At 38.1% G+C, this 13,496-nt stretch overlaps 1 protein-coding gene across 1 annotated transcript in view; it reads left to right on the top strand.

Annotated features, from left to right (window-relative positions):
• OSBPL11 (oxysterol binding protein like 11) overlaps positions 1 to 13,496 on the top strand; it is a 242,558-nt gene that overhangs the window by 147,728 nt on the left and 81,334 nt on the right. Inside the window, exon 7 of the mRNA XM_069224292.1 lies at positions 10,229 to 10,371. Coding sequence (XP_069080393.1) covers positions 10,229 to 10,371 — 143 coding nt within the window. The remainder of the gene's footprint in view (positions 1 to 10,228; positions 10,372 to 13,496) is intronic.

Below are 13,496 nucleotides of genomic sequence, written 5' to 3'. Positions count from 1 at the left end.
TAGTGAGGAAATCAACATAAAAAGAACAGAATTGGGAAATATGATATACAGAGCAATGAATAAATATATATATGTACAACTTTAATCAATATCCTATTCACCTAGAAAGTACTCCATTTCGAAATTTGTATTCAGTCCATCTTCTACCGCTCTGAGTTTTAAGATCCATTGGCACTCCCTTTTTCTGAGGGCTAACTCTCTGTTGCCTCCTCTAGGATCTTTATTGATACGGTCAAAACCAAAAAATTCGAAACTACATATATCATTCTGTTTATGGCAATGCCGAATATGGCTTACTATAGGGTATCTCTCATCTTCATGACGTAAAGCTCTGAAATGTTCACTTGCCCTAATTCGCAGAGGTCTGATGGTGCTACCTATGTAATAAAGCCCACATTTACAGATGATCATGTAGATGACAAAATTGGTGTCACATGTAATATTATAGTCAATGTTGTATTGTACCCCAGTAGAGCTTGTGAATGTGGTGATCCCAGACCTGGTCCATCTACACATTCCACAATGGCCACATTTGAAGAAACCTTTACCACGGCTAGTAAGCCAATTAGTTGGATTGGGTTTATTGCGATAATTGTAACATAGAAAGTTCTTGAGAGTTCTACCCCTTCTATAAGTGAACACCGGGGTATCCGGCACCACTCTATTGAGAGTAGGGTCTGCTGTTAAGATGTACCAATGTCTATTCATACATTTACGTAACAGATTGGCAGTTTTGGTGTAGCTGGTGACACAGCGGATTGTAGAGTCTCTAGTTCTAGATTTTTTATCCAATGTATCAGACCTCTTTATATGCTTGGCTCTAGTACGGGCTCTGTCAATCACACGGGTGGAGTAACCCCGTACTTTAAATCTCATGGCCATGTCTTCTATACATGCGTCAAAATCCTCATCTAGACTACAATTCCGTCTGGCTCTTATCATTTCGCCAAACGGTATAGAGTTGATTTGATGGACTGGATGTGCACTCCTTGCATGCAAGATAGAGTTGCAAGAGGTGCTTTTTCTGTAAAGTCTACTCTCAATCTTGTTGTTGAAAATAAAAAGTTCCACGTCTAAAAACGAAATGCTGGAATCACTATGTTCTGAAGTGAATCGAATATTGTAGTCATTGTTATTGAGATAGTTTATGAAGTTATCCAGTTCTTGTAGGTCACCTGTCCAGATCATAAGGCAGTCATCGATGTATCTAGCCCAATATAGTATATCTGAGACCCATTTACTCCCTTCGGTGCTCCAGATCTTTTTATGTTCAAAAAATCCCATAAATAAATTAGCGTAGGATGGTGCAAATTTGGATCCCATAGCTACACCACGTTTTTGGCGGTACCAGTCATTTTTAAAAAGGAAAAAATTATTGTTTAAGATCAAATCAACCATATCAATCAACATTTGTGTATGGCCATATAGAACTGCTGATCTCTTGTAAAGAAAATGGCGTAGCGCTTCTTTGCCTTGTTCATGAATAATACTAGTATATAAGGAGGTTACATCAAGTGTAACTAGAATCATACCTGGCTCCCAGGTAACGTCTGTCAGTATGCTAAGGATGTGTTTCGTATCCCTAATATATGATGGTAAGTTCCCCACAATAGTTTGTAAAAAAATGTCAACATATTCTGACAATTTTTCAGTTGGTCCACCAATCCCTGATACAATAGGTCTCCCTGGGGGGGAAGTGGGATTTTTATGAATTTTAGGTAATATGTATATACAGGGATTTCTGGGTCTGTGTACCCGTAGGTACAGGTATTCCTCTTCTTTGAGCAGTGATCGATCCAAACCATTGTGTATAAGCTTGTTAATTTTATTAGCGAGAGCAGGGATAGGGTCAAATAATATCCTTTCATAGCAGGAAGCATCTGTGAGTTGGGTATATATTTCTTGGTCATAGTCTGCGGTGTTCATAATCACAATATTGCCTCCTTTGTCTGCCTCTCTGATGGTAATCTCCTCATTATTCTGTAAAGATTTTAAGTACTGCATTTCTATCTGAGTGAGGTTTTGATGCCAAACATGTTGGCGAGATTTATTGTGTAACTCTAGTTTATTTAAATCATGCCAGACCAATTTGAAGAAAGTATCCACACAGTTGTCCTTAGTTAATGTCGGTATCCAATCTGATTTCCTCCTCAAACCACTCGGGAGTGAGTCAGATGGGATATCCAGATCTGATAGAATACGTGTTATAGTGTTAGGATCTTGTTCACTATCCGCAATAGACAGGAGAGTGGCCATATCTTGTACATCCATAATGGACAAATGTTGGTCGTCATTATGACCAACAAAGACGGTGCTAGTGTCTGTCCGATCAGGGTGATTAGCAAAAAATTTTCTCAGTTTGAGACGTCGAGTAAACTTGAAAAAGTCAATTTTAGTTCTCTGGAAATCACCAAAGTCTCCTGGGCAAAAGCCTAATCCTTTACTGAGAAGTGACAGACTATCGGTTGTGAGTACCAGATTAGAGAGATTAATCACATTGATGGAGTCTCTGTTGTGTACTCCTATTTCCCCCTGTTCCAAGACCTTGTTCTCATTCCTTACGTTGAGTCTGTATGCTCTACCTCTGCCCCCCCGTCTGGTTTTTCTGGTACTGCTCTGTGTCGACTTCCTTCCCATTGTCCCTGTCTTATTCGTTGGACCTCCGCTAAAAAAGAGGGAGTGCCCTGTTGTTCTATCCTGTCCTGTCTAGAGATGTTCGAATTAGAACTTATGTCACTAATGTTGGTAGATACACTGTTTAGTGAAGATGAGGAGCCTGCATCATAGTTTTTTGGAGGTTCACACTTTTTAACTAGGTGATCATATTTCCGGGAAAATGTAAAATTTTTTTGGTTTTGACCGTATCAATAAAGATCCTAGAGGAGGCAACAGAGAGTTAGCCCTCAGAAAAAGGGAGTGCCAATGGATCTTAAAACTCAGAGCGGTAGAAGATGGACTGAATACAAATTTCGAAATGGAGTACTTTCTAGGTGAATAGGATATTGATTAAAGTTGTACATATATATATTTATTCATTGCTCTGTATATCATACAACAGGCGTTTCAAAAAACTATGATGCAGGCTCCTCATCTTCACTAAACAGTGTATCTACCAACATTACATGTGACACCAATTTTGTCATCTACATGATCATCTGTAAATGTGGGCTTTATTACATAGGTAGCACCATCAGACCTCTGCGAATTAGGGCAAGTGAACATTTCAGAGCTTTACGTCATGAAGATGAGAGATACCCTATAGTAAGCCATATTCGGCATTGCCATAAACAGAATGATATATGTAGTTTCGAATTTTTTGGTTTTGACCGTATCAATAAAGATCCTAGAGGAGGCAACAGAGAGTTAGCCCTCAGAAAAAGGGAGTGCCAATGGATCTTAAAACTCAGAGCGGTAGAAGATGGACTGAATACAAATTTCGAAATGGAGTACTTTCTAGGTGAATAGGATATTGATTAAAGTTGTACATATATATATTTATTCATTGCTCTGTATATCATATTTCCCAATTCTGTTCTTTTTATGTTGATTTCCTCACTAACTTTCTTCTATGCTGAACTATGTCCATATCTATTGGAAAATATGTTGTATCTTGCCCAACGCGGCACACTGTGTATATATGATGTCTCATTAATTTGACTATGAACAATATATAAACTTCTCTTTAGGGTCACACTATGAACTAACTTGGATGTATCATAGTAGATTATCAATTATACTGTTATATATTGACTACTAGTAACGTATTCTCTTAGAATTTGCACTTTTAGGTTATACACCTTGTGATTCTTGATTATTGTGTGTCCCTTACAATCAACGATTTTCGATATTTCATTTACCTGTTACAATATTCTGTCTCTGTCTTTCCCTCATTATTCTCGTGCCATATTTGATAGTGGGTATTATATCATTACACTTTCTTTCCATGTCTAGGCTTAATATTGGGCTGAAGTCACTATGAGACGCTTTTTAAGGCTAGGCAAACCTGGAGTCTGCTTTAATTGGTTTAGTTTTAGTGTGCTCCAACGTTAACGATGTCCCAAATAGATTAGCATTTGTTTAAGCAGGTAGTCTCTCTTCTTGTTCACTGTTTATAGTTATTTGCTGATGCGTATTTTTAATGGTCGTATCTTCACTATTCTGTAAGTGTTGGATACAAATTTTGGGCTCAGAAATAAGTTTTAGTTGTTCGCTTACATATAATTTATATATTTACTTCATATCAACTCCCTTTCAAGATGGCGCCTGTTCTTTCACCAGCGCGCTGACTGTAGTCCCTCTTCTATGTTATTATCATGAACGTGATTACAAACAAAAGCGCCGGTTCTCAGACGCTCGTTCTACGAAGATAGATCTCGGTCATAGGGAACGCCGTGCAATGATCTGACCACGGCTACGATGTTCCCATAAAGATACTAGCATATTTGATTAAGGTGAGCGTTGCTGAGGGGTGTTGTGTACTCAACTACTCGAGCTTAACGCTGAGTAGTTTCTCTATTGAGTTGTTTTCTACTATATTCGAAATGATGGCATTCGTTTCCTCCATTTCGTTTCCAGTTTACATATCAGGATTCCTGCAGTACTATACTGGGATGTGATAATTAACTGCGTTCATCACACGAGGTCAGTGATAGACCGTATTGGTTATTATTAGATGTGGTGGCACGAACAATTCTACTAGACATCATATTATTAATAGTCATCCCAATAGTCACTCGCACTTCTTGCCTTTATAGATTTCTTAGACCACGATAAGAGTACCGTTGAACACAGGCAGTACCTGATTTTAAGGTATGTCTCAACTCTGATGGGGTTCACAGTTCCGATACTATCATAGGTTTAGACACATTTTCGCGCAATGTCAGATCGGGTTATCTATTATTATAGGACTGGTACTTTATAACTTTATATCTCTATCTACTTATGTTTATTTGTTGATCTTCCTGATACTTTGATAATATATATCTGTGGGATAATAGGTCTTTCTCTTTCTTTTCTTTTTTCTCTCACTCTATATATACATATTCTTTGTTCTATATTCCTTACATCCCTTATTCTGGTGACGTTTATACTTATTTATAACTCTTCTAACACATCATCACTTGGTGATATAATTCCTATATGGTTGAATATTGACTACTTTTGAGAACTTGACTCAAAATGTTTGACCCTTTACAAATGGATTGCGGCATTTTTTCTATTGTCTAATTTTGGGAGATTAAGTCACAGATAGCATGTTTTGATTTGCACAAAATTCATTATAATTTCTGCTCTTAACTTGTCTGTCTGAGATGACATGTACTTAGATACAAATGTGTTCTCAATTTTACAGCCCTGATGAAGTCCGTGAGAGGGATCTCTCATTGGACGAAACACGTGTTGGCTGTGGAGGCTAATTGTATATGATTTCAAGGACATTTTCCTATCATGATTGAACTACTTCAAGAAATAAATTTATCCTGAACCAGAGCCTGGCGTGATTGCCTTCCACACAGAGGATTTATTACATCACCATACTCTTATATTTTATAGAAGCCGATTTACACTGCTCTGTATTTATAAAATGGTACTATGGCTATGCACTGATGATTTTTACTTTCATAAACACCTTATCATATTTTTCCAATAATTAAGTTAATACAACGTTTTTATGACTGAACAAAATTATTACTTTCAGCAAAATGAATGTTTTACAGACAAAAGTTAAAAGGGAAGCTAAATTAATTTTTCAAAGTTAAATTGTTTTTCATTTTGTGACATGATTACGAAATGTAATTTCCTTTGACACCCTACTGACAGTAAGAAACGTCTTTGATATTTGAAGTTAAGTTTTCATTATAACTGCAACTTCTGTCATTACATTTTGTAACATTAAGGTAATAAGATATTTGCATGACATATCAATGGTTTTTCATTTTTATTGAGTATAAGAGGTATAAATATTGAGTCTGCTAAAGTGTTTTTCTTGACTTTTTTTGTTGACTGTTAAACAAAAAATGAAAAATCAGGAAATCTGAGTTGAAAACTTATTTTAGCAGACATTTTCCAATACGACTGTTAATGGTGCTTTTGGAAACTGCCAACAATGTTTAAAATTGCAGTTCGGGTATAAAGAATGTTTCCCCCGAGTTAATATTTTTACCTAAAAATGCACAGTTCAGTCTAAAATTGGGACCTATTATCTCGACTGGCAGTTAGCCAGTGCACCTCTTCCTTTCAGTAGTGTGCCATTAATTTGTTCAGAAGAGAAGAACTGACCTTAGGCTGCTGCTTTTTCAAAAATCACACAAATAGCTTTATATTGATTCATTAAGTCCAGCAACAGTACTGTTAATGGGCAACAATGTGTTTATTTGTTTGCTTTTGTTGTTTTCTGCCTTCGAAATCAGGGTCCAACAGTACCATGCTTTCATTCAGCCACAGTTGTAGGAACCGTAGGGTTTGGATTGCATTGGCCGATACACCATAAAAGCTAGAGAACCCTTCTTCTCCAACACTGAAACATTGGTGCTCCATAGGCTGCAAGGGCTCTTCCAAGGTTGACAATTTCAGATTTGGTGCCTGTCCACTAACTCCTTCGTGGCGCGCCCACCCACTTTTTGTTCATGTTTGCATTAAGATGTTTTCATTAAGAGGGGAAGCTGGGAGTCCGGTGTGGGGCTAAAGCCTCAAAGGTGCTTCAGAGCCTCCTCTTTAAGTAACAGCCTGGGTACAGGCTGAAATGCAACCAGTAACCACACTCTTTCCTGAACTGGCAAGTAAACTTTCTCACTGGGTGTTTCAGTTAAGTAATGAAGGAATTGGGTGCCCACCCAGCAGTAATGACCTATGATCGTCTTGCCACTGTACTTCTTCAAACATTTCTGCATCACCACAGTGATGCGGTGGCTGTCACTGATAAGTGGATTCTCGAAACAATGCAATAAGATTGTTTTTCAGCACAGCATGTTTTTTTTTTCTTTTTTCGCCAAAGCATTATCATGAACAAAAACAGCATGGGGAAGAGAGAGCAAAGAAAACCATGTGATCTCATGGAATGCTAAAGCTAAAATATAGAGAAGAGACCCCTATACTATGCAGTGAAGGATGCAGCAAATCCAGTCAAAGCATTGTGAGACTAAAGTGCTCCTGGTCAAAAGGAACAAGGCTAGAGAGTAAAGCCATTGAACGAAGAGCAGACACATTGAAATGCATAACATAGCCATTCAATCATGATCAATGCCCACCTGTAAGTATATGTAAAGTATTGGAAGCAATCAATAGATCTGCCAACAGACCGCTTAAATGGTCTCTGACAGATAGCTAAAAATGATTAGCTTCAGTAAACAATGTGTGTACCAGGTAAAGAGTTTAGAGTGCAATTAATCCTTATATTTTTTAGATGTAGAATAGTCCCTCATTTATTGCACTGCATGCACTTCACAGGAGGAGGAATGAAACGTCAAACAGCCAGTAGCATGAGACAAAACAGAAATACTCCCCTGGGTGGACAGAAAGACCTCTCTTCATATGTTAAAGGACATGGTAACAGTAGGTCTTGCAGACAGTTGCGCTGTCAATCTCCACCTAAAAAACAAATAAAATCCAAGTACACGGGCAGATCATTGGTAATACAAGGACCATGACTTTGGAAATCCTGTGACCCTAGCTTGAGCTTTTAATCTAAATACACATACTTTAAGGAATCGTTTCAAAATCAAACTATTCAGACTTGCCTTCAAATGAAAGCAGCAAAAACAGGTACTGCGGATGACTGGACCCTAACTCCTCCATCAGTCATTACACTGTATTTCCTCAGTATTCAGCACTCTGAGGTATCCGAAAGGCGACATGCAGTACTTTAGAAAACTTTTTTTTAAATCTGTTGTTAATTATGTTGACATTGATCACCAACCCGCTTGTTGTAATTTCAGTAGTGTAAATAAAGAGCATGAAAGGACAAGGAGTAAAGTTGAGGCACCAGTCTGATCAATACCCCTTTTGGCATAATAGAATAAAATATTTGATTGATGTATTAAAGTTTTTAAAGCATTTCGTGCAACTTGGCACTTTATTTAGCTTCCAAAGGAGAGCGTCCCTGAGAAAGACAGTCAAAGTGTTTAAGATAAAAATTGATTGATTCCAACCACGATAACTGTGAGGTGCGGCTGTTGCCCTGTACAGTTTGAGTCTCTTTGTAGGTTAACAAAGTTAGTTTGGTGATGACTTAGTAGAGAGATGGGAAAATTCAAGCCTTACTGCACTTGATGTTTTGTGCAGGGATCGGTTCTGTTTATGGAGCATGCAGTATTCAGACTACATTAAGAAATAGGCAGAATAGAGCTCAAGTCCTGCAGTTAAAAAAAGGTAGATCTGTGCTTTTCATGGGTATTCGAAAAGTAAATATTGAATTTAGAATCCTCATAACTCTTGTTAGGTTGCACCCAATTGAAACCCCCTCGCCAACCATAGGAAGAAATCTTGCCTCTGCTACCACCAGCATGGTATGCATGTGGCTGCCAGTCCAATTAAATGTTTGTTTCAACAGAACTCTGTATCATGGGAGGGCATCCTGTAAAGTGCAATCCCCTTAAACCTCTGTTTTATTTCACCAGCATCTCAAGAGTGTCTCCAGACCAGCTGTAGCTACAATGATGACATTTACTCTATTAAATTTATGCCATATATAAAACTCTGTTTGGCGTTCTCAAATGCTCCTGATATTAGACCCCAGATAACCCAATCATGGACACAATGAGTCCTAAAATAAAAAAAATCAAATTTCATTCCATTGCTTGATTGCTTGCATTTCGTGTTCCTAGCTGTACCCAACGAACCTGCGATGTGTCATTGCATTCTTCTGGGGCAGAACAAAGGCCTGAAATGTTATTAATTGTTTCACTCTATATGCCTTCGCCATGCTCAAGCCTGGCCCCATATATGTTTATGCAGCTACTGCCCTGGAGTCTTCCACTCCCAATCTGAACTCCTCAAGTGATGCACTATTTGTGTAGTGAGCCTTGGAACCTCAGCTTCCAAGCATGGGAACAGTCGGGTTGAACATTTTGTAATACCAACCCCTCTGGATAGATTCCCTTGAACCCATCTGGTGTTCACCAAGAGCCTTGCAGATGAAGATCAGTGCAGTATTGAAATCTCGTATTATCCTCCTCCTCCTATGTATTACCCCTGTCATTGAAAAAAGAGATGATTGAAGTACTACCAAGATAACTTCTTTCCGTGCTTCCCCAAGAGATCATTTCATGTTATTTTTACGTTTTGTTGATTTTGTAGTTTTTTTTGCCTTAGTGTTATTATTAGACCTTTTAATAGAAAGTGCATCTGTAGGTTGCTGGCTACATGGCACAGCGGTTTTAAGGGTATTGTAAAACAGCATAAGTTATCCATATTGCTGACCAGATTGCTCAATGATATTGTAGATGGGCTTACTATGCGACTAATCTTAGAAAAGACTTTCATTTCTTTAATAATCTTTGTTTTGAGACTTTCTAATTTTTATACTGGTGAAACACATAAACCCAAATTACAAGACCCCCCTTCGGCCTTTCTGCTGCACTGTCTCCCTTTATGGGTCTTCAGAATTATTTTGCCGCCTATATCAGTCTTTTAAACCAAGTGGAATATTTGAATAATTGATGAAGGAAATGCATCCTCTTTGAGAAGCATGCTGGGGTAACCAGAGCCGTGTGAATCATTAGCTGGGCAGGTGACAGCTTGGCAAGCGCTTGCTACTACCTTTCTTTCAAACTGTTACTATTTATTAAGTGGAGCACATTGTGCTTGTTTCAATGGTGAATCTAGCACACTTAACAGATATTTTTTGTTTGAGCTACATTAAAAAAAAAAAAATAGCAGATGCTGAGGGCCAAAAAAACTTTTGCATGTAGACTTGCCTTTGCGTAGACTCGACTGCCTGCCAGAGAGGTGACGGAACCTAACCGCTAAAGCTGGTTTCGTTATCCAGTGTCTGCTTACACCTTTCACATCTCATGTTCTCACGAACAAGCTACATTTATTGGAGAAAGCTATCCAATCGTCGTGCTCATGCTAATGATTTATAGAAGGTGTTGTCAAAGGCAGCCACCTCTTCCTGTGACAGGTTTGGCCGCCTGTGGTTGCAGAGCGTTGGCATCCCTGATTTTAATGAAAGATCCCTTTCCTGTTCTCTGGATTATGAGCAACTTTCCATGCAAACTTCCTTTCGCTTCAGGGGCGACGATCAATTGGTTGGAACCAAAGATAACTCTGTCCAGCCACCTTAAGAATGGTGCGGATCCGAACTTCCCGGACCAACAGAACACAGAAGTGGTGGTTGCTGAAGAGCTTTCCGTTTCTGAGAACTTCCAACAGCAGGTAAGCTTACGCAAAAATGCAACTTTAATGACTGTGACAAAGTGGTACTTTTTACTGGAAGTTACACTTGAGTACCTGTTTTAACGTTAGTATGTTTTTGCTTACTTGAAGTAGCATGCTGAAAGGTGAATGTGGACGAGGCGGACTGATCTAGCAAAGAAATATCTTTGAACATTGGGTCTGCAAATGTTGTAACCCCTGATTTAGATGGAAAACATAATGCAGCTTCTGTTAAGTGACCAGGTCACGTCTAGCAGTACATTGCTGTGCAGTTCTGCTTTTTTGATTAAAATATTGACCTAAACCTGACATCGTTACTTTTAAGAAAGAAACAGTTTGACAAATAAGCCCTCATTTCTGTGTTTGCACCTGCAAGGGATGTGAGAGGCGAGACTTGCATGCCATGTCAAAAACAGCTCAAAAATGTGTGTTTTTGGATTTTTTTACATTTGCTGTCTGCTTTCATGAACAAAATTTATGTTTTATTTATGTTAGAGGAGTAATATTCACCAGTACCTGTCACCTTGCATAGCTACATTATGAGTTGCAAACTCTCACTGGTCATCATCTCTTAACTTTGTTTCCCATTGTAAGAGAAATCAGGACACTGACACTGTCAATAAAAAAATTAACATCATGGTTCTTTTAAGCCCCATTTAGAAATAGACTTAATTCTATAAAATGCTTATGAGTATAATCCAGTATCTTTTTACTTTAATACTTTTTATTTGTGCGAGATCCCATTATATTTCAATGTGCTTTCGTTTTGCCAATGAGGGTGAATTTTATAGAGATTTATGCCTGGGATCGTATTTTCTGCCTGTTGTATTCATGTTTTACATATAAATGTTTTTTTTTTCACAAAGAAAGCTTTAGGCAGCAACTTTATATAGAGCGGACTTGAGGAAGGAATTTGCTTATAATTAATCAGGATATAGGTAATCATCTTATTTCTTGATGCATTGGAAAATTATCATTTTTAACAGGAAGGAAACAACGAAAAGGTCAACATTACCAAACTTCAACATGTCCATTATCTTTTTTTCTGATTTTGGAATGGTAGACAATAATTATTAATAATATTTGGTTCGTTTGCCGGAACAAATGCTGGTATTCATCAACTAATGTCTCTACTGGGCGAGGAGTCTAGTAATTACTGTGCAAGATTTGCCATTTAGCGTTCCCAATCCTGGCAGTTTTGTGCTCACATTAAATCACATAGTAATTCTTGTGTACCATCATTGATTTCTTAGACTTCAAAAGGCGCCATTAACAGGCATGAAGTGTTTAGGATTTTTCTGAACGGGAGTATATGATATAGAAAAGCAATTTTAATAAGAAAATACCTGAAGTCATATTCGAAAATGTTCGGTTTAATTTTTTTCAAGTAGCAATTATCTTTTGTAAATAGCTCTGTATTTCACTTTTCCTTATTTTTTTGATCAGCATCTTTTCATTTGCAGAACAGTTCAAAATACCTGAAAGAGGAGCATTTACGTGGGCCCAGGCTCTAATAGTCTAGGCCTCGATGTTGCGCTTTACTGATATTGGCAGCCCAGGGTAAATATCAAGTTATTTCTGGGTAAATGTGTGCTTCTCCATCTGTACTTAGTAACTGGCTCGATGGAGAAAGGTCACCCAACAATGCTTGATTTACTTCTGAGGAAAAGGGTGGTACCCTACTAAACTTGTGAGAAGGCCTCTCATAGGTAGTTCCCTGCCAAAAGATTATCAACTAATTCTCTAAACATCTTGAAACTTCTATCTCATTATAATATTGTGAAACCATTCTCTTAACCTTCTGATATCCCCACACTAACTGTGAGAAGCTTGAAGAGCATACTCCAGTACATCACCTGTTCTGTACTTACATGCAGATGAGAAGCAATTATAATTTACAGCTGAGACAACTATGACAACTTTTCTACGAATTGTTAGTATATGGCGAGAAGTCATTTTTTTTTTTAGAATGGCCAAACCAGTATCTGTTTTTCATGCTGACTGAGTTCTTCTTTTCTTGAAAGCCTCTGTATTCGGATCCCCTCGTTAATGTGCAGCTAGTAACTTGACAGTACATAGCTAAAATGCATATAAAACTTTAATTTATCTTTTAACGTAATGCATTTGCTTTTACTGGTTACCAAAAGTGGCATTAATCAATGTAAGGAACAGTACAGTTTTGATGATTTCAATAACTTCAGATTGCAATATCAGAGAACTTGAAGCCCTATCAGTTTCTCTACCTTTTACAGTTTTTTTCCCAGATAAGTTAGATATTTGTACCTGCCCATCATTATTACTGTAGGGGATTTCTGCATTTTATGTGAGTCAGTCTGTTATCTCTTTCTCGTCCATATCCAACCAAGGAGGAGTGACTGCACAGACTGAACCCAAGACATGCATTGTCATTCTACATGAACTGCACTTACCGGGACACAATGGACGGTCAATTCTTTCTAGGCTTCCGAAGACATTTGGGCCCATTCCACTAGAGTCATGGTTGCATGCTTGTTTCTACTTCTCTTTCTAGAGGCATTGCGGTTGTCAACACCAGCTGGGTGGCTACATAGTCATCTTTGCACACTTATGCATTGCAAAACTGCCTTGCATCTCAGGCTAGCAGTGAATGGTATGCTTCCCGAGCTTTGTTGCATGACTTCCTTGATTAACTGGCAATACTCCATCCCACTTCCTAGGGAGGCATTTGTTTGCAACCAGTTCTAAAGGGAAGATGTATTTATTTGTATAATTATTTATTAGTGCTCTATGTTCAGCATGCAAGGCTCAGGAGCAACTAGGCGCTTTATAGAGGAGAGAAGTCATATGGCCATACACTTTGCCCTCCACAGGGGCAACTGAGTTTGGATTCCAAGAGATACTAACCTATATACAAAGTCAAAAAGAAAAATCATATGTAGAAAACATCAAAAATCAAGGATATTCAGCTAAATGCAGTAAGGCGGTCTGAAGTAGCAGTGTGTGTATAACGGTAAGATTAAGCAGATCTCCAGACTCTCATCAAGGCCAGTCACATTTTTATAGTATGGCTGGAGAAAAATATTGATCAAGAACAAATCATTTAAGTTCTCGCTTAAAAGAGGAAGAGAGATCGTTCTCCTTAGAGA

This window comes from Pleurodeles waltl, chromosome 3_1 (genome assembly GCF_031143425.1).
Source record: "Pleurodeles waltl isolate 20211129_DDA chromosome 3_1, aPleWal1.hap1.20221129, whole genome shotgun sequence".
In the NCBI taxonomy this organism is placed as follows: Eukaryota; Metazoa; Chordata; class Amphibia; order Caudata; family Salamandridae; genus Pleurodeles; species Pleurodeles waltl.
This window is presented reverse-complemented; position numbering and strand designations above follow the sequence as displayed.